This window comes from Salvelinus sp. IW2-2015, linkage group LG11 (assembly GCF_002910315.2).
Source record: "Salvelinus sp. IW2-2015 linkage group LG11, ASM291031v2, whole genome shotgun sequence".
Taxonomy (NCBI): Eukaryota; Metazoa; Chordata; class Actinopteri; order Salmoniformes; family Salmonidae; genus Salvelinus; species Salvelinus sp. IW2-2015.
Window position 1 is genome coordinate 4,493,109 of NC_036851.1, and position 27,136 is coordinate 4,520,244.

The 27,136-nt window shown below is 43.0% G+C and overlaps 2 protein-coding genes across 3 annotated transcripts in view; both read right to left on the reverse strand.

Annotated features, from left to right (window-relative positions):
* Window positions 1–13,040, reverse strand: part of LOC111969678 (zinc finger E-box-binding homeobox 2-like) — a 59,070-nt gene extending 46,030 nt beyond the window's left edge. The window contains exon 1 of one of the 2 annotated variants that reach the window (XM_023995846.1): window positions 12,769–13,040. In XM_023995846.1, the coding sequence (XP_023851614.1) occupies window positions 12,769–12,829 (61 nt within the window). In that variant the 5' untranslated portion in view covers window positions 12,830–13,040. The remainder of the gene's footprint in view (window positions 1–12,768) is intronic. The other variant, XM_023995845.1, reaches the window with a different exon arrangement.
* A 7,011-nt stretch (window positions 13,041–20,051) lies between these two features.
* The window catches only part of gli1 (GLI family zinc finger 1), a 144,004-nt gene continuing 136,919 nt past the window's right edge, over window positions 20,052–27,136 (reverse strand). The window contains exons 15-17 of the mRNA XM_070445503.1: window positions 26,697–26,864; window positions 25,424–26,572; window positions 20,052–25,251 (exon numbers count right to left, since the gene is read on the reverse strand). Of these exons, the coding sequence (XP_070301604.1) occupies window positions 24,352–25,251; window positions 25,424–26,572; window positions 26,697–26,864 (2,217 nt within the window). The 3' untranslated portion in view covers window positions 20,052–24,351. The remainder of the gene's footprint in view (window positions 25,252–25,423; window positions 26,573–26,696; window positions 26,865–27,136) is intronic.

A 27,136-nucleotide genomic window follows, 5' to 3' on the forward strand; every position in this document is an offset into this window, starting at 1 on the left:
CGACCAAGCTTTAACTTCCTGACTGTGTCTTGAGATGTTGCTTCAATATATCATAATTTTCCTACCTCATGAAGCTATCTATTTTGTGAAGTGCACCAGTCCCTCCTGCAGCAAAGCACACCCACCATGATGCTGCCACCCCCGTGCTTCACGGTTGGGATGGTGTTCTTTGGCTTGCAAGCATCCCCCTTTATCCTCCGAACATAACGATGGTCATTATGGCCAAACAGTTCCATTTTTGTTTCATCAGACCAGAGGACATTTCCCAAAAAGTACAATCTTTTTCCCCATGTGCAGTTGCAAACCATAGTCTGGCTTTTTCATAGCGGTTTTGAAGCAGTGGCTTCTTCCTGCTGAGCGGCCTTTCAGGTTATGTCGATATAGGACTGTTTACTGTGGATATAGATCTTTTGAACCTGTTTCCTACAGTCATTCACAAGGTCATTTGCTGTGTGTCTGGATTGATTTGCACTTTTCGTACCAAGTATGTTCGTCTCTAGAAGACAGAACGCGTCTCCTTCCTGAGCGCTATGACGTGCGTGGTCCCATGGTGTATATTGTTGTACTATGTTTGTACAGTATGACGTGGTACTTCAGGCGTTTGGAAATTGCTCCAAGGTGAACCAGACTTGTGGAGGTCTACAATATTTTTTCTGAGGTCTTTGGCTGATTTCTTTTGATTTCCATGATGCAGCAAAGAGGCACTGAGTTTGAAGGTAGGCCTTGAAATACATCCAAGGTGGTGTAGACTCCAATTGACTTAAATTGTGTTGATTAGCCTATCAGAAGCTGCTAAAGCCATGACATCATTTTCTGGAATTTTCTAAGCTATTAAAGGCACAGTCACACTTGGTGTATGCTCAAGCTTCTGACCACTGGAATAATATTAACCGTGAATTATAAGATGAATAATGTCTGAAACAATTGTTGGAAAAATACTTGTGTCTTGCCACAAAATAGATGGTCCAACGACTTGCCAAACTATGTTTGTTTAGCAGAAATATTTGTGGAGTGGTTGAAAAACGGATTTAATGACTCCAACCTAAGTGTATGTAAACTTCCAACTTCAACTGTATGTAGTATATTATTTTCAAATGGGTCTTCCAAATGGACAATGACCCCAAGCATACTTCCAAAGTTGTGGCAAAACTGTGGCAAAAAGGTGTGGCAAAAATCTTCTGACCCACTGGGAATGTGATGAAAGAAATCGAAGCTGAAATAAATAATTCTCTCTGCTATTATTCTGACATTTCACATTCTTAAAATAAAGTGGTGATCCTAACTGACCTAAGACATGGAATTTCTACTAGGATTAAATGTCAGGAATTTAAATGTATTTGCCTAAGGTGTATGTAAACTTCCGACTTCAACTGTATATAATATATACTGTTTTGTATGTACTGTATATACTGTTTTGTTTTGCCTCTTGGGGCACCTACGGGCCTGGCCCCAGAGGCTTCACCCACTGTAAACCCCTGCATTAATCTGGCCCGGTACATCCATGTCCACTCCTAGCAGGTGTAATGTTTACAGCACTGTTGGGGTGATCAAGACAAACGTCCTGAGCAAATGCCCACCTGTTGCTCTCTCTGTTGATACAGTCCAGATCAGAGCAAGATCCTACCCACACCATGCCCATCCAACCTCTAGTTCAACATCTAGTTCCCATGCTAGTCAACAATGACATCAGTTTTGTAAAGAAGTCAGTTGGGTGAAGTTTGGTTATACACCCTGCCTCTCTCCCCCCTTCTTTCTTTCTCGGTTTCTCTCTCTCTCTCTCTGTTTCCCTCTGTTTCTCTCTCTCTGTTTCCCTCTGTTTCTCTCTCTCTCTCTCTGTCTCTCTCTCTTTGTCTAGCTCTCTCTCTCTGTGTCTCTCTCTCTGTTTCCCTCTGTTTCTCTCTCTCTCTTTGTCTCTCTCTCTCTGTCTCTCTCTCTTTGTCTAGCTCTCTCTCTCTGTCTCTCTCTCCCTATGTCTGTGTATCTGTGTCTCTCWCTGTCTCTGTCGTGCTCTCTGTCTCTTAATTCAATTTAAATTCAAAAGGGGCTTTAACGACATGGGAAATACGTTTACATTGCCAAAGCAAGTGAAATAAACAATCAAAAAATGAGAAGAAACAAAAAATCAAACAACAACAATAGAAATGAACAGTTTAGGTTGCAATCACAAAGGTTTGAACAATATAAAGGCATTTCAAATGTTATGTTAACAGCTTTGTCTCTCTCTGTCGTTCTTTCTCTATTTCTCTCTCTCTCTCTCTCTCTCTCTCTCTCTTTGCCACTCATCTGGGTCTTGTAACACATGACAGCTGAAGTAGGGTTTGAGGTGTGATTAAACGGCACATATCTATAAATTGCCAGCCAGCTAGTCAGCCAGCCAACCCTAGCCGGCTGACTAGCTGACTGGCTGGCTGTTTGAAAAACCTCTCTCTGCTAAACACATGTACATGCAACACAGTCTGCAAAGTTAATGCAGATTATTTTCACCTGCATGGGGCATTCAGGATGGAGCATGCAAAATAGCAACCCCAAATGGGACGTGTTGGCAAAGTTGTGTCATTGCAGTGGTAGCAATTGTCCCATGTGTGTCAATGTATCAATAGGATGTGGATTTTTTATCTTCATACTGAATGAAAATAGCTACATCTAAATGAGTGAGAGACCACAGGAAATACAGTTGAAGACTTGAAGGTGTGAATATTGCCTATGACAGTACACACACCTCCCCAGTTATGTTATCTGTGAGATCTACTGGTCCCTGCTACAGAAAAATACTAATAGGCCCTGTTACTAGCCCTCTTCATGAGGCTCGACACAGGCATCAGACCCAGTGAGCGAGAGGGATGGAGGGAGAGGAAGGATGATAAGAGAGGATCAAGTGCTGTGGTCAGGGTGAGGGATGGAGTGAAGGAGCAAAGGAGGGGTGGAGAGGGTTGGGTCGGAACAGAGCAGAACTGGATAGAACTGAGGACCAACTCAAGCCTGGTGCCTGGGCTTGTTGCTGTCTCACTCTCCCCTGGTCTCGCCTTCCTACCACTGTGGGAATCTGGCCTAACTCAGTGCTGCAGCTACACAATTTGAGAGTATCTTACAAGTAGCTCAGTGACGAGTAAAAGTCTGTATTTCATATCACAGTACACCTGCTGTATTAGAAATAGATTACCAAAGCAAGCACTGTGTGATGACAAACAGTACAATACCTTAGAATAGACTGTATTATACTGTAAAAAAGGTAAATGCTAGCATAATCATAATGTATTAATGAACGGATGAATGAAATTCATCGAGGGGAGGGGTTTGTATTTCACAGTATTTTACTGTAATTACAAGGGATTGGTGCAAGCAGGTTGGCTGCTAGATAAAGTGTTTACACATTACAACATATTATTGTATATTTGGTGTTTTATATCACCTTAACAAAGGCTTCCAAACTTCAAATAAAATAAAATTGTATTAGTCACATACACATATTTAGCAGATGTTATTGCGGGGGTAGCGAAATGCTTCTGTTCCTAGCTCCAACATTGCAGTAGTATCTAACAATTCGCAACAATACTCACAAATCTAAAAGTAAAAGAATGGAATTAAGAAATATATTAGGACGAGTAATGTCGGAGTGGCATTGACTAAAATACAGTAGAATACAGTATATACATATGAAATGATTCAAACAGTATGTAAACATTATTAAAGTGACTAGTGTTCCATTATGTACATAGGGCAGCAGTCTATAAGGTGCAGGGTTGAGTAGCTGGGTGGTAGCCGGCTAGTGATGGCTATTTAACAGTCTGATGGCCTTGAGATAGAAGCTGTTTTTCAGTCTCTCGGTCCNTCTCTCTCTCTCTCTCTCTCTCTCTCTCTTTGCCACTCATCTGGGTCTTGTAACACATGACAGCTGAAGTAGGGTTTGAGGTGTGATTAAACGGCACATATCTATAAATTGCCAGCCAGCTAGTCAGCCAGCCAACCCTAGCCGGCTGACTAGCTGACTGGCTGGCTGTTTGAAAAACCTCTCTCTGCTAAACACATGTACATGCAACACAGTCTGCAAAGTTAATGCAGATTATTTTCACCTGCATGGGGCATTCAGGATGGAGCATGCAAAATAGCAACCCCAAATGGGACGTGTTGGCAAAGTTGTGTCATTGCAGTGGTAGCAATTGTCCCATGTGTGTCAATGTATCAATAGGATGTGGATTTTTTATCTTCATACTGAATGAAAATAGCTACATCTAAATGAGTGAGAGACCACAGGAAATACAGTTGAAGACTTGAAGGTGTGAATATTGCCTATGACAGTACACACACCTCCCCAGTTATGTTATCTGTGAGATCTACTGGTCCCTGCTACAGAAAAATACTAATAGGCCCTGTTACTAGCCCTCTTCATGAGGCTCGACACAGGCATCAGACCCAGTGAGCGAGAGGGATGGAGGGAGAGGAAGGATGATAAGAGAGGATCAAGTGCTGTGGTCAGGGTGAGGGATGGAGTGAAGGAGCAAAGGAGGGGTGGAGAGGGTTGGGTCGGAACAGAGCAGAACTGGATAGAACTGAGGACCAACTCAAGCCTGGTGCCTGGGCTTGTTGCTGTCTCACTCTCCCCTGGTCTCGCCTTCCTACCACTGTGGGAATCTGGCCTAACTCAGTGCTGCAGCTACACAATTTGAGAGTATCTTACAAGTAGCTCAGTGACGAGTAAAAGTCTGTATTTCATATCACAGTACACCTGCTGTATTAGAAATAGATTACCAAAGCAAGCACTGTGTGATGACAAACAGTACAATACCTTAGAATAGACTGTATTATACTGTAAAAAAGGTAAATGCTAGCATAATCATAATGTATTAATGAACGGATGAATGAAATTCATCGAGGGGAGGGGTTTGTATTTCACAGTATTTTACTGTAATTACAAGGGATTGGTGCAAGCAGGTTGGCTGCTAGATAAAGTGTTTACACATTACAACATATTATTGTATATTTGGTGTTTTATATCACCTTAACAAAGGCTTCCAAACTTCAAATAAAATAAAATTGTATTAGTCACATACACATATTTAGCAGATGTTATTGCGGGGGTAGCGAAATGCTTCTGTTCCTAGCTCCAACATTGCAGTAGTATCTAACAATTCGCAACAATACTCACAAATCTAAAAGTAAAAGAATGGAATTAAGAAATATATTAGGACGAGTAATGTCGGAGTGGCATTGACTAAAATACAGTAGAATACAGTATATACATATGAAATGATTCAAACAGTATGTAAACATTATTAAAGTGACTAGTGTTCCATTATGTACATAGGGCAGCAGTCTATAAGGTGCAGGGTTGAGTAGCTGGGTGGTAGCCGGCTAGTGATGGCTATTTAACAGTCTGATGGCCTTGAGATAGAAGCTGTTTTTCAGTCTCTCGGTCCAAGCTTTGATGCACCTGTACTGACCTCGCCTTCTGGTTGATAACAGGGTGAACAGGCCGTGGGTTGGGTGGTTGATATCCTTGGTGATCTTTTTGGCRTTCCTGTGACATCGGGTGCTGTAGGTGTCCTGGAGGGCAGGCAGTGTGCCCCCGGTGATYTGTTGGGCAGACCGCACCACCCTATGGAGAGCCCTGCGGTTGCAGGCGGTGCAGTTGCAGTACCAGGCGGTGATACAGCCCGACAGGATGCTCTCGATTGTGCATCTGTAAAAGTTTTGAGGGTCTTAGGGGACAAGCCAAATTTCTTCAGCCTCCCGAGGTTGAAGATGCGCTGCTGTGCCTTCTTCACCACACTGGCTGTGTGGGTGAACCATTTCAGATTATCAGTGATGTGTACGCAAATGAACTTGAAGCTTTTTACCTTCTCCACTGCGGTCCTGTTGATGTTGATAGGGGCGTGCTCCCTCTGCTGTCTCCTGAAGTCCACGATCATCTCCTTAGTTTTGTTGACTTTAAGGTTATTTTCCTGGCACCACTCCGCCAGGGCCCTCACCTCCTCCCTGTAGGCTGTCTCATCATTGTTGGTAATCAGGTCTKCTACTGTTGTGTCGTCTGCTAACTTGAGGATTGAGTTGGAGGCGTGATTGCCACGCAGTCATGGTTGAACAAGGAGTACAGGAGGGGGCTGAGCATGCACCCTTGTGTTGAGGATTAGCGTAGTGGGGGCAGCCCAGGACCCAGGTGCACAGGGTTCAGACCCAGGGCCTGAGCTTAATGATGAGCTTGGAGGGTACTATGGCGTTGAAGGCTGAGCTTTAGTCAATGAACAGCATTCTTACATAGGTATTCCTCATGTCCAGATGGGATAGGGCAGTGTGCAATGCAATGGCGATTGCATCGTTTGTGGATCTATTTTTGTACCTTTATTTAACTAGGCAAGTCAGTTAAGAACAAATTCTTATTTTACAATGTTGGCCTACCCTGGCCAAACCCTCCCCTAACCCGGACGACACTGGGCCAATTGTGATACAGCCCAGGATCAAACCAGGGTCTGTAGTGACACCTCTAGCACTGAGATGCAGTGTCTTAGACTACTGCACCACTCGGGAGGATGTGAGGGCCCTGATCTATTGGGGCGGTAAGCAAATTGAAGTGGGTCTAGGGTGTCAGTTAAGGTGGAGGTGATATGTGACCCTTAACGACAGAATGGTCGATATGATCCTGACGACAGAAGTGAGTGCTACGGGGCGAAAGTAATTTAGTTCAGTTACCTTTGCTTTCTTGGGTACAAGAACAATGGTGGACTGAGGTGGGAACAGCAGACTGGGAATATATGTAAACACTCCAGCCAGCTGGTCTGCGCATGCTCTGAGGACGCAGCTAGGGATGCCGTCTGGGCCGGCAGCCTTGCGAGGGTTAACGCGCTTAAATGTTTTACTCACGTCGACCACGGAGAACGAGAGCCCACAGTCCTTGGGAGGGGGTTGCGTCAGTGGCTCCGTGTTATTTTCAAAGTGGGCGAAGAAGGTGTTTAGCCTGTGGCAGTGACTACAGGGCAAAACAGACCAAAAGAACATGGCAAAATGCTCAACCATTTCATGTTTAAGACTTGCTGCAACTCTAATCTGTCCCCTATACATTTTAAATTGATGGGTCACTACKACCACATAGGAGCTGAATTGGTACAGCATTCTCACTTACAGGTGCGACAAATATAGCCTCTTACAAGGCACGCCTCCAAATATGTTAATGAGCCAGACACAACAATACCATACACCCACTAGTGGTCAAAAAGTTTTAGACGCTCTAAATATACGGTACGGCACTGTATTCTGTGGGGTGGAATTAGAGAACCATTCAAAATACAGTAATTTTCCCACAATGCACCATCATTTACAGTATGCTACAGTCCACTAGCGGCCAAAAGTTTTTTGCCGCTCCAAAGATACGGTACGGCACTGTATTCTGTGGGGTGGAATTAGAGTATCATTCAAAATACAGTAATTTCCCACAGTGCACCATAATTCATAGTATGCTGCAGTTAAATATTTCAGAGTTGTTTACTTTTGATATTTACCTAAAATTACCATATAAATTCACGTTTTTCGTTACAGTGCCGCTATAGCTATATACAGACTTTCACTCACTCTGCTGCTCATATAATACCACAGCATCTCCCTCTCGCTCTCCCTCTCTCTCTTTTCTCTCAATGTGTTTTTCACTCCTTTCGACTCTCTCTCTCTCTCCCTTCGATTCTATCTCCTGTACTCATGCCCCCTGTGACAATTCTGTGCCAGAGAAAGACACATTTGGGCACGCACACACACACACACACACACCACGCACACATACGTGTGTGCACATGCACACACACAGCTGGGCCCCAGCTGCACACAAAGACTGGGGTTTGGAAATCAATGAAGGAGAAAGAAGAAAAAGTGGAAAGAGTTTAAATAAATTGGCACTTGAAAAAAGAAGAAACCAAGAAAGAGTGAGTGAGGGAAAGAGAGAGAGAACTGTGAGGAAAAAGTTAAATCGACTATCAGCTCAACAGTACAGCACAGTTGTAAATGAATCCAAGATCAAGTCGTAAGGCAAAGAGGTTAAAGGGGGATGACTCTTGCTGCATCTTAGCACAACATGAACTCTTCTATCAGTCCACCTACTCAGAGACAGTGCTGTGAGATATAATATGTGTACACTTCATGAATGTACRTATTTATTTAGGCAGTTGTTATTGCGATGCCATGCATTATGATGCACCACACACAGTTCACTAGGCATTACAAATGTGCTTATATGCATTTATGAAGAAGGTATTCATAGGACGTGCTAACAATGTCACACATTGAGTGCAAACGGGTACCTGCATCACCATGCTTACAATCGTTCTCATATCAAACTAGGGAAGTCACATCTTTTGAAATTGTACACCATTTTCAATAGACTTGTCTCCATGAATACCCTGTAACATGAGCTCCTGCAATCTGGAGACGATGGACAGCAATAGTCTCAACTTTGGTTGATATCTGTGGACATTGACAGTTTTATTTGGAAGACAGAGACTGTAATCAATAAGCGTCTTGGAGACAGAAGAGACGATGTCATAGCTTCTCTTTTTTTGGACAGACACTTTAATCTCTGTCTGTTGTGTTAGTGTTGCCAAATTCATTTGGTTTTATCTGAGGCCCCACTCCTCACATACACATTCTCTCCGGCGGTTTCCGCACACACACACACGCATGCACACACGCACACTCAAGCACACACGGCTCCCAGAGAATGGAAGCTACAAAAAAAAGGGAGATTAAATAGTCCCATCACCTGATCATTCTTTAGACYGCAATTAAAAATGTCCCCTCACCATCTCTTGCCATCAACATTTTTCCTATGAGGCAACTATGCAAATATACATAGTTCAAAAATCTTCGAAAACGTTCAATATTTAGGACTGTTTTCGTGTATTTTCTTCCCTAACTTCCATCTGTTGTACATTTTTGCATTAAGTCCTGTACCAACACAAGAAGAAACGTCAGCAAACATCCGAGGCTGCATGTGCCGGAGCCATTTCACCTTGTCTTGTTGTGTGAATGAACAAAACACATATCCCAGGCGTTATAGTCCTCTGAGTCGTATTGAATCGCATTGAATTCAGTCACAAAATCGTGTTGGCAAAATGACCTTCTTTTCCGCTTCACGGTAGGAACATCTCCTTGATCTTAGCTGCGACAGTCACAACACCATTTCACTTTCAACGACAGCTGACCCCCAAATCCACAAAGGAAAGTCATTGAACTTCTTTGTCTCAGAAACCACAAGCAAGTTCTGACCATGCCTCTAAACACAACATGCATCATCAAAATATACACACCTAAATCTCTTGGTTTGATGAGAGGAACTTCCCTGATCTACAAGTAATGTGGCGCTTGCTGTTTCTAGTTCCTTGTAAGTAATTACGGTAATATGTCTTTTTTTTGGACTACCTTTGCGTTAGTGTGAGTAGAACTGTGAAAAGGAGGACCTGGGAAGACGGGCGCTATATTTAACAACGGAGGGGACGGTGTTGGGAGGCGCACAAGCGACCACACACACCTCGCTCTGCCTCAAAATGGGGAACACTCCTAGCAGTCAACTGTTGTGTGTGGCCTACATCTCATCACAGCCATAGTTCAAGTCAACGTTGCATGAATTTAACAGTAGCCTACAAGCAGCTCAGTTGCAACTAAAATGAAGTACACCTGCTGTGATAGAAATACGCTATCAAAGCAAGTACTGTGTAATGACACAAAGTACACAATACCATAACATTTACTGTATTATATTGTGAAACAGTAAATGCTACCGTAATCGGAATGAATTAATGAATGGATGAGGAGGGGTTTGTATTTCATAGTAGAGGCCTTAACAAAGGCTTCCAAACGTGCAGTGACTACAGGGCGAAACGGAACAAAAGGACATGGCAAAATGCTCAACCATCTAAGGTTTAAGGCTTGCTGCCACTCCAATCTGTCTCGTGTACATTTTACATTGATGGGGTCCTATAACCACATAGGAGTTCAATTGGTACTGCCGTCTCACTCATATGGGCGCAACAATTATAACCTCTTAAAGGCACGACTCCAAATATATTCATGAGCCAGAAACAAAGCCATGGAGYCATGCCTAGGCATTTTTTTAATGCTCTCTACTTGTCAGTGTTCCAAACGGGACATTACCTACTTTTTTACCTAAACATGCTAACACCATCTGATAGAATTCATAGCAAGCAGTGCACTGGAATGACGTTCAGATGAACTGGAATGACATTCACTCTCATGGGATGGGTGGCCGAAAATAAGTAACTGAAAGCCACACCCCCAATAAGTCATGAACATGACCGCACTGAGGCATATCTCACTATGCTTCTATGGCTATATGCACCATGCCACTGCCTTCTTCATCTGTTCATTTAGCAAAAAGACAACTCAAAATCCTGAGTGGAAAAGCAGCTGTCTAAGGCACTGCATCGCAGTGCTAGAGGCATCACTACAGACCTGGGTTCGATCCCGGGCTGTATCACAACCGGCCGTGATCAGAAGTCCCATAGGGTGGTGCACAACTGGCCCAGCGCTGCGGGTTAGGGGAGGGCTTGGCCGGGGTAGGTCGTCATTGTAAATAATAATTTATTCTTAACTGACTTGCCTTGTTAAATAACGGTTCAATAAAATAACAATTAAAAAACAATCCAGTGCCTTTATCACAGTCAACACCTACAGTATATTTTAGCTGTAAAAATGCTACATTTTCTCTCAGCCTCATGGCAAAATGTGTAGAATAGCATGTAATTATCTATAAAACTGCACATGTTCCTTTCTGCCCAATGGCAAAACGTGTAGATTTGCAGGAAATTWGCTTTAAAATAGCAAATTCTTCTCTCAACTTCATGGCAAAAAGTGTAGAATAACATGAAATGATCTATAAAACTGCAACATTTTCTTGTTGCCCCATGGCAAAATGTGTAGAATTGCTACTGCTACTGTACCATGCACCACTAGTGGTCAAAAGGTTTTTGGAGCTCCAAAGATAAGGTATCATGATAAAGCAATTCTTTCCCCCACACATTTCCCATAATGCATTTACAGTGTTCTGCAGTAAAACGTTTCAGAGTATTTTGTTGTTGATAATACAAAAAAATGACAGTATAATTTACAGTTTCTCATTGCAGTGTGTGTGTGTGTGTGTGTTTGATAATCACTTATTTTCTCCACGATGTGAGAAAGTGGCTTTTACGGTCCCTCTCAAGTGTGTGTGTGTGTGTGTTTGATAATCACTTATTGTCTCCACGATGTGAGAAAGTGGCTTTTACGGTCCCTCTCAAATTTGTGTGTGTGCGTGTGTGTGTGTGACTCCCTGTAGCACTCTCCGGCTTCAGCTCCACTTGTCACTGTTAAATGATTGACATCAGCAGCTTGATGAGAAGCTATTCAGTATTTACATATGAAAACACTGAGCTACCTCAGTAATAACCTACATACATTACAAATAGATTGTTATAACACGCATGTTTTAATTGTAGACTACAAGTGTGGGGAAATGAGGAAGGACTTGGAGATGGCATTGGTAAATCAATTGTCTTAATTGAAATGTAGTTATTTTTGTTTGTTTAAAAATACAGTTAATCAAATAGATGAATATATTAACTTGCAATACTCGCGCAATAAAAAAAACGAATTGTATATTATAATACAATGCGTTTTTATTTGGTAAAGGAAAGTCAAAAGTATTTATCTGTTCTATTTTTCAACTCATTTGAATGATGTTATTCTTAATCATTTGCTAAATATAAATGATGCAGGAATACAAATATCTATTTTTGATCAATGGATCACAATAGTAGGCCTCTTAGGATTTTTGTAAATAATCGTTTAATTTGTTTGTATACCTACCCTGTCCAACTCAGTCCCTTTACTCTTGGTGTCTTTTGTCGTGTCTAGAATAAACGTTTTTTTCTGTTTGGGTGATATAACCAATACAACGCTTTTAATAATTGTAACACYTGTTTCAATTGAGTTATTATATTCAAAACCAGTTATTATTATGCGCGCAATGATCACTGTAAACAAAATGTAAGCCTGTTATGCATTGTTGTCTTGGAGGAAATATTACGACCTGTTGCATTACAAATGCTGCTGTTCTTGTCTACCGCTTTCTTCTTTACAATATACATTACAAGTGTTTTAAAATAAATACATGGATATATTACAACAATCACGGAGAGACAAACAAAACGAACAAAAAAACGTGGGAGCTAAATCTTATGACAATAGGCTACAGTTGAAAATATGTACTCATTTTCAAACAAGGCATTATACTTAAATATAAGAACGTCTGATTATAATTCATTCTAATAGCAACACTTGGAAACGTATGGGTCTATCAGTAAGTAGCCTAAAGATGTGCAGTTTCGCACTGCATTCACGTTGCCGCACAATTCTGGAATTTTAGGGTTATTTCTGTACTGGCACGTGTCTACTCGTTAAATTTACCATGTTTCGCTGTTTTGCAAATCTCTCTCTCTAAACATGCCATCAATTGCTGTTATGGCAAAAATGCATAATGATAATATCAGTGACATCGAAACCACATGTTCATACTTCTCTAGAATGTGCTGTTATTTTCCAAAGTTTTTAAATGATAAAAAAACTTCTACTTAGAGAAACCAACCCGAGTCATTTACTATTCGATACTTTTCAATACCGTCGCAATAATGAAAGATCCGCTACACCATGAGATGTGAACGACATCACAAGGACGTGATAACAATGTGTTCAAACAACTTCAACTACACAATGCGCTGAACAAGTCATATTCCATACCTCGATTCCTTCTTGGGTTCGCTTGCTTCCTTCGTTTGCCCCTGCTCTCCTCTGCCATCATGCCGCTCAAGGCTCCCTTTGCCCGAAMAAGCACTTTTTGGAGTGTCGGTGCGTGAGAATTGACAACGAATGGTGTGAAACATTGCCTTCGTCCGCAGCCCTTCTGTAACCTCAAGTCGATGAGCTGAGCGCAAGGAGAGAAGTGAGTGATGTCATTGGAGAAGGTTAGTCCCTCCTGTCCGTGATGTAGTGAGTGGATTCTCTCCACCGGCGCATTCACTGTGGCATCTAAAAACGCCATTTAAAAGTTATGGTTTAAAGTTAGACACAGTCAATTATAAGTTATCCTCTCTCAATTCTATCGAGTTCCAGCCACAAATAGAGCATGACTTGCACAAAGAAGCAGCAAGCCGCGTGCGTAAAGCGGAGAGTTCACATCCCAACAGTTCGTTTTGGTGGTCTAAGTATCTTTATTTAATATCTGATATGTTTTCGTATAGGTTCTTAACAGTCTTGTGTGATGCACGTTTTTTCTTTGTAAACGTTATATTGTCCAATAATATTTTAACAAATTCTTGCACTAAATATATATATAAAAAAATAAATAGGTTATTAATATGCGAACAACCTATTCTTTGTAATTGATTTCTTAAAGAATTGTTCATGTTGAGCACTAGGCTGCTTAATGTACATATGGCCAAACGGAGAAGTTTGACATTGCAAAACTTGCAAACTGTCCCAAACACCACACAACAAATCGGCATTACCAAATGCAAACATGTTTATATGGTCACTGTAGGTATTCGAAGCCCCCCTGATGCTTTGTGGCTTGAATGTTATAGGCATCACACCTGCACTGAAGTGCCCTGTCGTGCCCCCTGTCCTGCGCCCTATTCACCCCTGGATAGCTCGAGGAAGTGGGGAATTGTCAGTCTTTTGTGTGAAGAACTGGACCGTAATCTGTTTTGCAACTGAAAAAAAAAAACATTCGAGAAAAGAAAAAACGCTAACGCGGTGTTGAGGACCCCTACCTTGGCATTCTAACCCTTGTAGAACCAATAGAACCCCCACTTCTCCCAGGTGTTCTTTAGAATATTTAGAAAACCCCTGGATGCTGTTTTTCGATCATGATAATCCGAGTGGGACATGGGAGTCACCTTTTTCCTTTAACATTGATGAAGAAGGACAATGTCATTGTAATGTTCATTTTCTGTTATACATGTTTTCTTATGCATTTTATTTCCCCCTGTCAACTTGTCAGTTTGTCATTTGCAACTTGTTGAAAACACGGGATCATGTCTGTGCAATTTGCAATCACTCATATTATTATTGTAGGCCTTTAGTATTCTTTTTTCCCCAATCAGCTGTATTCTCAAGTTAAGAATGTTTTCTCTGTGGCCTCTTTACAGCTATCCTCCGACTTGTTAAAAGCCATCTCGATTCTAGAAAAGAGTGCATCCTAGTTGCAAGGAGAGAGAGGGAGGGGAGCAGGGAGAGAGAGAGAGAGGGAGGTCATGGCCCTTTTGTCCAGCGATGGAAGAGGAGGGCAGTGGGGTGCACCATAAACCCAGTAGGTCAGGGGACTGAGCTAGGAGTGCAGAACTCCTGGGAGAGCTGATACCCCTGAGGAAATGACATGCACACCATGGATGTTTAATATCCATTAGAATATTCGGAGCATATACAGTATAGATTGTTTGACTATCTTTATTTCTTTTTAACAAGCACACCACCACCAGCAGCAAATTAAAGAGTTGACTTCGTTTTTATKAAAGATAACTCTTGCATACACATTATTACCTCTCTCCATGCTTTTGATTGTGTCGGCAGAACACTCCGAGCTGCTCCCTCTACTTCTGTGCCTGTACATACCAGTAGTGTGGATCAGAGTGTACACATTGATGGGGTAAGCATCCAAACATATCGTTGGCATCCTGGATTTTTGAAAAATAAAAATGGAATTTTCAGATCTATAGCTTTGAAGTCACACAACTTCACAAGGTGTTTGAATTACTTTGATTAGTCCTAGAGTCATGAAGTGTTCACGGCTCTCTCTCTCTCTCTCTCTCTCTCTCTCTCTCTCTCTCTCTCTCTCTCTCTCTCTCTCTGCTCTCTCTATCTATCTCTCTTTCTCTCTCTCTCTCTCTCTCTCTCTCTCTCTCTCTCTCTCTCTGTCTCTCTGTCGCTCTCTGTCTCTCTCTCTGTCTCTCTTGTCTCTCTCTCTGTCTCTCTCTCTCGCTCTCTCTCTCGCTCTCTCTCTCTCTCTCTGAACTGTCCCACTGAGGTTTTGTCCCTGTCTGTGGCCAGGGTTCAAAGCTGGTAGCATGGGGAGGAGACCTCTTTAACCGCATATTAAGCACAAGTTAATTATATGCCAACCTTTGGGACAAAGGCAGAGAAAAAGCTTTCGCTTGAATAGATGGCAAGACAAGAAAATAAAAAAAGTCATTATTCTCAGCCTATGAAACTTTTTTGCATTTGAAAAAAATAACTTATTTTGGGAGATTTACATTTGTATAAGTCACGTTGTTGCGGTTGTGAGGGGAAAGGGCCTCAGTCCTGCTCACGCTATCCTCTCATCAATATGATTATTTTTTTAAAGATAGATACCATTGCATATATGATGATATTGAGTAGTTCAGATAACTATTTCTCTCTTATTTACATGATCAGATGGGCCCAGCATCGGATCTTCTCTGTGTGGTGTTACTTACTTGTTTATTATTAAGGAAGATTACTACTCGGGAGAATAGGCCATTAAAGTCGCTTTTCAAATCTCTTGGTCAGGAGTGTTGTTAGGTTCACCCTTTATATTCACTTTGCAACTCATAAATCGCCCCCTCATTCACACGGGAGAGAAGTTAGACGAAGGTCTAACTTTGTCGACTCCTGGTAAGTGCACTCTGAACAAGAGAAAGCTTTCTCCAGAAATATGCGGTTTGATTTCAGAGGAAGAACCCAGGGTGCCAACTCTACTAACTTCATAGGACCAGCAACCAGGGACCAGGACCAATGAAGAGCCTAGGGTCTGCCAGCCCCTGTGGCCCCAGAGCACCAGGGTAAGGCACTAGGTTTAAGGAAGGACCATGGACCAGCTCAAGGTGCCTATCCCTACTGGCCCCAGAGGAACATGCCTGCCCGCCCCACTGACCAGAGTGGATCCCATTCAGAAGCTGATCTCACTTTCAGTGGTCACCCTCACGCTGGTCTGCTTTTATAACCCCTTTATAACTGTCTTCTAATGGGAAAAGAGGAAATGGCTTTTTCTAATTAGCGTTTAAGACATTTAAAAAATAAAAAAGACKATTAAGTATACAAAATTGATTCATTTGAGATTTTRTGGGGTCACTGGCCTACACACAATACCCCATAATGTCAAAGTGGAATTATGTTCTTCGAAATGTTTACAAATGAATAAGAAATGAAAAGCTGAAACGTCTCGAGTCAATAAGTATTCAACCCCTTTATTATGGTAAGCCTAAATAAMTTCAGGTTGTAAACATTAGCTTAGCAAGTCACATAATAAGTTGCATGGACTCACTCTGTGTGCAAGAATAGGGTTTAACATAATTGTTGAATGACTACCTCATCTCTGTACCCCACACATACAATTGTCTGTAAGGTCCCTCATTCGAGCTGGGAATTTCAAACACAGATTCAACCACAAAGATTGTAGTTACTCCACAATACTAACCTAATTGGCAGAGTGAAAATAAGGAAGCATGTACAGAATAAAAATATTCCAAAACATGCATCCTGTTTCCAACAAGGCACTAAAGTAATACTGCAACAAATTTGGCAAAGCAATTCACTTTTTGTCCTGAATACAAATGTTATGTTTGGGGCAAATCCAATGCAACACAATACTGAGTGCATCATGTTATGGGTATGCTTGTAATCATTAAGGACTGGGGAGATTTTCAGGATAAGAAAGAAAGAATGGAGCTAAGCACAGACAAAATCCCAGAGGAAAACCTGGTTCAGTCTTCCTTCCACCTGACACTGGGAGAGGAATTRACCTTTCAGCYGGACAATAACCTAAAACACAAGGCCAAATCTACACTGGAGTTGCTTACCAAGAAGCCTGCGAATGTTACTGAGTGGTTGAGTTACAGTTTTGACTTACATCTACTTGAAAATCTATGGTAAGACCTGAAAATGGTTGTCTAGCATTGATCAACAACCAATTTGACAGAACTTGAAGAATTTTGAGAAGAATAATGGGCAAATGTTGTACAATCCAGGTGTGGAAAGCTCTTAGAGACTTATCCAGAAAGACGCACAGCTGTAATCACTGCCAAAGGCACTTCTACAAAGTATTGACCTAGGGGTGTGAATACTTATGCAATTGAGATATTTCTGTATTTCATTTTCAACACATTTGCAAAAATGTCTCAAAAATGTAAATTAATAAATTTTGAATTCAGGCTGTAACAGAACAAAATGTGGAATAAGTCAAGGGGTATGACTACTTTCTGAAGGCAATGTAGGTTTGTGTTGGCTGCAGGAGTGGAAATGGAAAAAAGTCACTKCAGGAACCCAACAATGAAAAATTGTCCAATTCACCTTAAAATGCACATTTTAACATGGCAAAATGATTTCCCTGCCAGAACCTGGTTCCCTCAGGTTCCCCCATAGACCTAAATAATGGGGTTCCCCTATATTTCCACATCTGGTTGGCTGCCCATCCAAATATACAGTTACTGTCGCTCCCATTTGTATCATACTCCGCTGACCTCTGGTGGCTGTATGGAGACAATACATTTACTCAGACATTCTCAATAGAGGCGGTGTGGATAAGTCAATAGAGGCCAATAAGAACCTCATACAAATACAGTAAGATCCAGTAAGTGAAATATACAGTAAGATACATAAAGCTCTGACAGACATTTTTCTTCCATCCCAAGCTGAACATGTTTATTTTTAATTGGTAAAATATAGTACATTTGTATAAAATTTAGAAAATTGTACACAAAATATATCACGTGTAAATAGAAAACGCTACTATCATAACCTTTGCTGCTTAACAGAATATTATTTTGCCAGCAAAAAGTATGATTGAATGGTGACAGGCAGGTATCAAAACACACAACACAGAGAAGAAAGGCAAATTTCCACGATAAAGTTCATTCTTATAGAAAGAAAAAGAGAACACGTTACTTTGATACAAAACATTTCATACATTCTAAGTAACAGCACTATCGAACCATTCACAGCTCCATAGCTGTGACGATGAGTATTGTGCATCTTTTCCTTGAATATTGTTAGTTCAAATCGTCTTTGGTTGGTTGATAGGTTGTACACAGTTCTCCTGACTAGATCACTTTTTCCTGACTACTAACTCTAATCCTGCAGTAAGAACAACAGTAAAGTACTAGAAATAAGAAAGCACGATTGAAAAGGCACCAATACTGAAATGAATTGTCAGACATTACTGCACTGTTCGAGCTAGGAACACAAGCATTTCGCTACACCTGCAATAACATCTGCTAAATACGTGTACGTGAGCAATACATTTTTGATTTGAAATACAGCCTCATAGGATCTCCTGTAGTCGTGTGTAAACGTGATCTAGAATAACCATCCAAACAGATAGATACTACTGTAAGATAMATTCCATCATCCTCCAAGCTGATGCTACATGAAATCGAAGCCATGTAGGCCAATGTGTTGGCCTCTAGACAGTCTCTATGTCACAAAGTCAAGGAGAGAGTCTCGTCCACGTCCGCGCAATGCTGCAGTCAGTGCAATGCTACAGTATGATGTCATGTGATATCAGCTCTACTGGTCATGGCTGCGGACAGGCTGTCAGAGGTATAGACTCTAGAATCTATAGAAAGGACCTCCCCATTCAAGTCAATGGTGGCATAATAGGTGGACTGATTCTATTTCTATGGTCAGAGGGCCTCACCTCCATATACTGTACACTATAAAGTACCTCAGAGAGAGTACCTCAAGGCCGTACCCCCAATCAATTAAAAATCCTGTTTAAGGTTTTCAGGGTGAGGGAAGGTATCTTTAAGACCTTGTCAAATGTGACCGTGTCAAAAGTTGGGTCGTATGATACTGTACCAGATACAATATTTGATTTAATTCTGAAGTTCCACCTTTCTCTGTCTCCCTCTATCTCTTTTAGTCTCTGTACCTCTCAAGCGTCACGGATAAGTTTAGACAAAGGCACTTTTTGATATTCTTATCCTATAACCCCTATACTTGTAAAATAGTGAGCTGCTTTAAGAACACTTAGCTACAATAAACATGRAACATGTCTAAAAACATGTACTTTACCGTACAACAGATTCAGAGTATGGAGGCAGATTAATGCCAAAAAAGGCCTCTGAGTGAATACTGATATGATATGTCATCATTACGCTATGTCTGTCATCATTATGTACAGTTGAAGTCGGAGGTTTACAAACACCTTAGCCAAATACATTTCAACTCAGTTTTTCACAATTCCTGACATTTAATCCTAATAAAAATTCCCTGTCTTAGGTCAGATAGGATCACCACTTTATTTTAAGAATGTGAAATGTCAGAATAATAGTAGAGAGAATGATTTATTTCAGCTTTTATTTCTTTCATCACATTCCCAGTGGGTCAAAAGATTACATACACTAAATTAGTATTTGGTAGCATTGCRTTTAAATTGTTTAACTTGGGTCAAACYTTTRGYGTYGCCTTCCYCAAGCTTCCCACAATAAGTTGYGTYAATTTTGGCCKKRRSCMRSRMTCACAGTTGGGATGGTGTTCTTCGGCTTACAAGCCTCCCCCTTTTTCCTCCAAACATAACGATGGTCATTATGGCTAAACAGTTCTTTTTTTGTTTCATCAGAACAGAGGACAATTCTCCAAAAAGTACGATCTTTGTCCCCATGTGCAGTTGCAAACCGTAGTCTGGCTTTTTTATGGCAGTTTTGGAGCCGTGGCTTCTTCCTTGCTGAGCGGCCTTTCAGGTTATGTCGATATAGGACTTGTTTTACTGTGGATTAGATACTTTTGTACCTGTTTCCTCCAGCATCTTCACAAGGTCCTTTGTTGTTGTTCTGGGATTGATGGTGCTTTTCGCACCAAAGTGGGCCCATGGTGTTTATACTCTGTCTCTTATACACATCTAGATGTGTATAAGAGACAGGTGTTTATACTTGCATACTATTGTTTGTACAGATGAAAGCCATGACATAATTTTCTGGAATTTTCCAAGCTGTTTAAAGGCCAAGTCAACTTAGTGTATGTAAACCTGTCTCTTATACACATCTAGATGTGTATAAGAGAAAACTTTTGTACCTGTTTCCTCCAGCATCTTCACAAGGTCCTTTGTTGTTGTTCTGGGATTGATGGTGCTTTTCGCACCAAAGTGGGCCCATGGTGTTTATACTTGCATACTATTGTTTGTACAGATGAACGTGGTACCTTCAGGCGTGTGGAAATTGCTCCCAAGAATGAACCAGACTTGTGGAGGTCTACAATTTTTGGRTGATTTCTTTAGATTTTCCCATGATGTCAAGCAAAGAGGCACAGAGTTTGAAGGTAGGCCTTGAAATACATCCACGGGTACACCTCCAATTGACTCAAATGTTGTCAATTAGCCTATCAGAAGCCATGACATKATTTTCTGGAAMTTTCCAAGCTGTTTAAAGGCCAAGTCAACTTAGTGTATGTAAACTTCCGACCCACTGGAATTGTGATACAGTGAATTATAAGTGAAATAATTTGTCTGTAAACAATTGTTGGAAAAATTACTTGTGTCATGCACTAAGTAGGTGTCCTAACTGACTTGCCKAAACTATAGTTTGTTAACAAGAAATTTGTGGAGTGGTTGAAAAACATGTTTTAATGACTCCAACCTAAGTGTATGTAAACTTCCGACTTCAACTGTATGTGTGCGTGTGTCATCACTATCGTGTGTGTGTGTCATCATAATGTTTTGTGTGTCACTGACAGGGTTGTGTCCCTAGGGATATAGATGAAGCTTCAAAGCACTGATGCATTTTTCAGTCAATCTTTTTTTCAGGCACACTTTCTACAAAACATTCTACCTCGGAACAGATTTGTTGACCTCAGTTCTCATTACGGAACCAGAATGAGAATCTATAATCTGATCTGTTGGTCTCGGAATTCCCTTAGCAGTACACGAGACAGTAGAGTTCCGTCACTGTCACTGTCACTGTCAACATTGTCATATAAACTACATGACCAAAAGTAAGTGGACACCTGCTCGTCGAACATCTCATCTCATCTCCAAAATTATGGACATTAATAAGGAGCTCATCCCCCCTTCGCTGCTATAACAGCCTCTACTTATCTGGGAAGGCTTTCCACTAGATGTTGGAACATTGCTGCAGGGACTTGCTTCCATTCAGCCACAAGAGCATTAGTGAAGTCAGTTACTGATGTTGGGCTCTGTGCAGGCCAAAGGTATTCGATGGGGTTGAGGTCGGGGCTCTGTGCAGGCCAGTCAAGTTCTTCCACACCGATCTCGACAAACCATTTCTGTATGGACCACGCTTTGTGCATTGGGGCATTGTCATGCTGAAACAGTGAAGGGCCTTCCCCAAACTGTTGCCATAAACTTGGAAGCACAGAATCGTCTAGAACGTCATTGTATGCTGTAGCGTGAAGATTTTCCTTCACTGCAACTAAGGGGCCTAGCCCGAACAACGAAAAACAGCCCAATACCATTATTCCTCCTCCACCAAACTTTACAGTTGGCACTATGCATTTGAGCAGGTAGCATTCTCCTGGCATCCGCCAAACCCAGATTTGTCCGTGGGACTGCCAGATGGTGAAGCGTGATTCATCACTCCAGAGAACGCGTTTCCACTGCTCCAGAGTCRAATGGTGGCGAGATTTACACCACTCCAGCCGATGCTTGGCATTGTGCATGGTGATCTTAGGCTTGTGTGCGGCTGCTTGGCCATGGAAACAAATGACATGAAGCTCCCTACAAACAGTTCTTGTGCTGACGTTGCTTCCAGAGCGCAACAGTCTTCAGCACTAGGCAGTCCAGTTCTGTGAGCTTGTGTGGCCCACCACTTCGCGGCTGAGCAATTGTTTCTCCTAGATGTTTCCACTTCACAATAACAGCACTTACAGTTGACACGGGACAGCTCTAGCAGGGCAGAAATGTGACGAACTGACTTGTTGGAAAGGTGGCATCTTATGACGGTGCCACGCTGAAAGTCACTGAGCTCTTAAGTAAGGCCATTCAACTGCCACTGTTTGTCTATGAAGATTGCATGGCTGTGTGCTGGATTTTATACAACTGGCGTGCAACGGGTGTGGCGCAAATAACCGAATTCACTAATTTGTAGGGTTGTCCACATACTTTTTTATATGTAGTGTACACAGCATACAGGACCAGTCAAAAGTTTGGACATACCTACTCATTCCAGGGTTTTTCTTTATATTTTACTATTTTCTACATTGTAGAATAATAGTGAAGACATCAAAACTATGAAATAACACATATGGAATCATGTAGTAACCAAAAAAGTGTTAAACTAATCCAAATATAGTTTATTTTTGAGATTCTTCAAAGTAGCCACCCTTTGCCTTGATGACAGCTTTGCAAACTCTTGGCATTCTCTCAACCAGCTTCATGAGGTAGTCACCTGTAATGCATTTCAATTAACAGGTGTGCCTTGTTAAAAGATAATTTGTGAAATTTATTTTCTTCTTAATGCATTTGAGCCAATCACTTGTATTGTGACAAGGTAGGGGAGGTATACAGAAGATAGCCCTTTTTGGTAAAATATTATGCCATATTATGGCAAGAACAGCTCAAATAAGCAAAGAGAAACGACAGTCCATCATTGCTTTAAGACATGAAGGTCAATCAATGCAAAACATTTCAATAACTTTCTTAAAGTGCAGTCGCAAAAACCATCAAGCACTATGATGAAACTGGCTCTCATGAGGACCGCCACAGGAAAGGAAGATCCAGAGTAACCTCTGCTGCAGAGGACAAGTTCATTAGAGTTAACTGCACCTCAGATTGCTGCCCAAATAAATGCTTCACAGAGTTCAAGTAACAGACACATCTCAACATTAACTGTTCAGAGGAGACCGCGGGGTCGAATTGCTGCAAAGAAACCACTACTAACGGACACCAATAAGCAGAAGCGACTTGCTTGGGCCAAGAAACACAAACAATGGACATTAGACCGGTGGAAATCTGTCCTTTGGTCTGATGAGTCCAAATTAGAACATTTTCGTTCCAGCCGCCGTGTCTTTGTGAGACGCAGAGTAGGTAAACGGATGTTCTCTGCATGTGTGGTTCCCACCATGAAGCATGGAGGAGGAGGTGTGATGGTGCTTTTCTGGTGACACTGTCAGTGATTTATTTAGAATTCAAGGCACAATTAACCAGCATGGCTACCACAGCATTCTGCAGCGATACGCCATCCCGTCTGGTTTGCACTTATTGGTACTATCATTTGTTTTTCAACAGGACAATATCTCCAGGCTGTGTAAGGGCTATTTGACCAAGAAGGAGAGTAATGGAGTGCTGCATCGGATGACCTGGCCTCTACAATCACCCGACCTCAACCCAATTGAGATGGTTTGGGATGAGTTGGACCGCAGAGTGAAGGAAAAGCAGCGAACAAGTGCTCAGCATATGTGGGAACTCCTTCAAGACTGTTGGAAAAGCATTCCTCATGAAGCTGCTGGAGAGAATGCCAAGAGTGTGCAAAGCTGTCATCAAGGCATAGGGTGGCTACTTTGAAGAATCTAAAATGTAAAATACGACATGATTCCATGTGTTACTTCATAGTTGGATGTTCATAGTTGATGTTTTCAAATGTAGAAAACAGTAAAAATAAAGAAAAACCCTTGAATGAGTAGGTGTGTCCAAACTTTTGACTTGTACTGTATATGTAAATGTATAACTTATTTACATATTATCCTCTCTGTTCAACTGTTGCCCTATAAAACCTCTGTGACTGGAATGACTGTCGTTATGGGGATTAAATCATTATGGAGATGACATCACTATGGTGTTGGTGTCATTATGGTGACAATGTTATTACGGTGATGATGTCGTTATGCTGATGACGCCATTACGGAGATGACGTCGTCATGGTGTTGACGTCCCATGGAAACATTCTGCAAGTCATTTTAGGCAAACAATTCTGTCACCCTTCCCTTTCCCTGTGAGCCAGAAAAGTGAGTAGAGTATAGTACACCGTGAGCAAGATCAAGATCGATAGGTACCTTTGGTTTGAGTTGAAAGTCTCTAGGAGTAGCTGGGAAAGAGTGTGTGGGAGGTCAAGACGGAAAGGTAATATTTACAGTACCTTTATCTTTATAGGTGACCTAACACCAGAGCCACCGAGCTGAGCACCCTAGTCTAGTCTATGACAGTGTGTCCATCCACACGCACCTGTTCTAGAACAATGTGTTTCGGGTACTTGTCTAGTAAATGACAAATGTTTCGGTACTTGTTCAGTGGAGTTGAGCCTAGGAGAGTATGTCTAGGTACTTTCTCTCCCCACCCAGGGAGCTTAGCCCATCTAGTTAACTTTATGAGGGTGTTCAGGTTCTGTTCTTGTTCTTGTTCTAGAACAGAGTCTTTGGGTTCTAAGACAGTGTATTAAGGTACTTGTTCTCTCCGGCCAGAGATGTCAACATGGAGGTCATGTCTCCTACAGCCATGTTAGGGAGCCCAGAGGGGGGCATGGTGATGGATGTCTGAGGGGTGGTGAGGCGGGACGAGGTCTGGGACGAACCCCCATGGAGAGGAGGGTTGATGGGGCTGAATGACGAGGGGTCTGGGTCGTCGATGATGGAGGTAAAGTCTATCTGGGCGTTGTCCAGATCTAGGTTCTCCAGAGCATTGGAGATGGGGGTCGACTCATGAAGGTAGGCTAGGGACGCAGACTTATTGCCCTGGTGATCCATGTGGGTTACCATGTGCTGTTGGTGCTGGTGCTGGTTGAGGCAGGGCCCGGTCTGAGTTGGGTCCTGGTGAGGGTGGCTGATTTGCTGGATCTGCTGCTTGTCCAGGTCAGAGTGGATCTGGCCAGAGTAGTACATGTTATTGTTGATGTTGTTTAAGGGGGGGAAGATCTCCTGGTGGGTCTGATGGGGGGTCATGTGGCCCTGGACAGGGGGCAGACGGACCACACGTCTGGGGCTGGAGGTGGAGTGAACTGGGCTGAGGTGGGGAGGACTGCCCAGGTACGCTCCACCTCCCTGGGACTGGAGACTATTCTGCCTGCTGATGGGCTTCCGGCACTGGGGGGGTCTTGGGACTACAGGAGCCCCCATGTCCTGGCCGTAGCAGGACCCTGGGCCTCCAGGCAGACCCGTCATGGGTACCTCCGTCGGGGGGATGGAGGAGCTAGAGCTGGGGACTCGGTTGTGTGCTGGGGGGCTCATCAGGTTCTGGTTGGTAGGGTAGCCTGGGTAGCTGGAGCCTGGGTTGGGGTAGAGATTATGTTGGTGTTGAGGACTATGCTGTTGCTGCATCATGGCCACCTGAAACAAATGAAATGAGATCAACATTTAGTTCAAGTGCTACGATAAATACTTCAAGACAAACAAACACGCACATTTTCTTCAGGAAATTTCTTTGAAAACGTCACAAAACACTTTACAAAAAGAGGGGGAACAAAGAGCAGAAGAAGAAGGGAGAGGGAAAACAAGTCACCTGCTGTCCTGTCATGTCCATGCTGTCTGACAGAGGAAGAGGTTTCCCGTCCACTCCTATCCCCCTCTGGTCCTGCCCCTGACCCCACATCAGAGCCTGCTGCGACTGCACATAGTTCCTCACCATCATCTCCTTCACCTGCATCATGGGTGTCTGGGAGCGACCCCCAGCACCCAGCGCAGCCGACCCCAGGCTGATGCCGCCGCTTTGGGGGAAGGAACCCTGCTGCTTCCCTTGCTGCATGGAGGCCTGGTTCTGGTTCTCCATGCCTCCTCCATTGAAGTCACAGCTGAGGTTGGTGGTCCTCATCATGCCCTGGCCAGGCTGCCCCTGCTGGGGGTAACCGCTCTGYGAGGACATGGGTCGCATGGGCATGGGTGTCTGCCCTGGATGGAGCCTCTGCTGCTGGTGTTGGTGGAGTTGCTTCTGGCAGGCATCTGGGTTGGCTAGGGCTGGGTGGTACTGCTGCTGTTCTGGTTTGATGATCAGTTTGTGTCCGCCATCGGGCTCTTGGGTGTACAGACCCTGTGTCTGGTCCTGCATAGAGCCCTGGTCCTGATACTGCATCTCTGTCTGAAGAACTCCATGAGTGGTCTGGACCTGGCTGCTCTCTACCCAGGCCCCTGTACCTCCATCGGGGCCACCCTGGTCCAGGCTGGGGTAGTGTGGTCCAGAGGGACTAAGCTGGCAGGTACTCATACTGTACTCAGCCTGCTGCAGCAAGATGTTYGACATCCCCTCTGGGTGAATGGGTACCCCCTGCCCCATCTGGCCCTGACCTGGTCCTCTGGAGGTGCCCTGGTAGTGCCCACCCTGCATGAACATCTGTCCCTGTGTCTGGTAGCCCTGCTCTGGGCATCCCAGGCTGTCGTGGCTGGGTGATAACAGGCTGGTGGGACCCCCCATGTGGTGGGACTGGTAGCCCTGGAAGCCTCTCTCTCCTGGGGAAAGCATCATGCAGTGGTTCCTGGCATCCGTGGTTCCTCCATGGTAGTCCGTAGCCATGGCCTCCATCATGACATTCTCTGTAATGCTGGGTGGCCGCGGCGAGTACATGTGGCGGGCGATGTTGGCGTCTGACCCACAATGCTGCAGGGCGTTCCTCCGGCCCATCATGGCCACATTGTTCAGGCTGTTGAAGCGTTGCACCTTGGGAAACAAAATCAAATGAACATTTATTTAAAAAGTGTAAATACTCAAATACATAGCTAGCAACAACAATAAAGCAGTCTTAGTCATTTAATCTACTACTTCTACCAACAACAACGACAACCTTGGGAAGGGCCTGTGAGTCGCCGGTGGAGCGGACGGGGTCGCTAGCACGCCGGGTGGCATTCCCTGGGGCTTGGTGGGGGTAGATGACCCCAGTGCCATACTCCCCCGTGTTGGCACTGTGTCTCCTCTGACCCCCCTGCTGCAGGAACGCAGGTAGCGGCTGACCCTGGGGATAATAATAATTGGATAGCACATTTCATACATTTACATTTGAGTCATTTAGCAGATGCTCTTATCAGGAGCGACTTACAGGAGCAATTAGGGTTAAGTGCCTTGCTCAATGGCACATAGACAAATTCTTCACCTATCAGTTACTAGGCCAATGCTCCTAACCGCTAGGCTACCTGCCGCCAACTCAAGTTGCTGTCCATAATAAAATAAATAAAAGCAAAGAATGCAAAAAAAATACATAGGAATAAGATATTAAAAAGAATACAA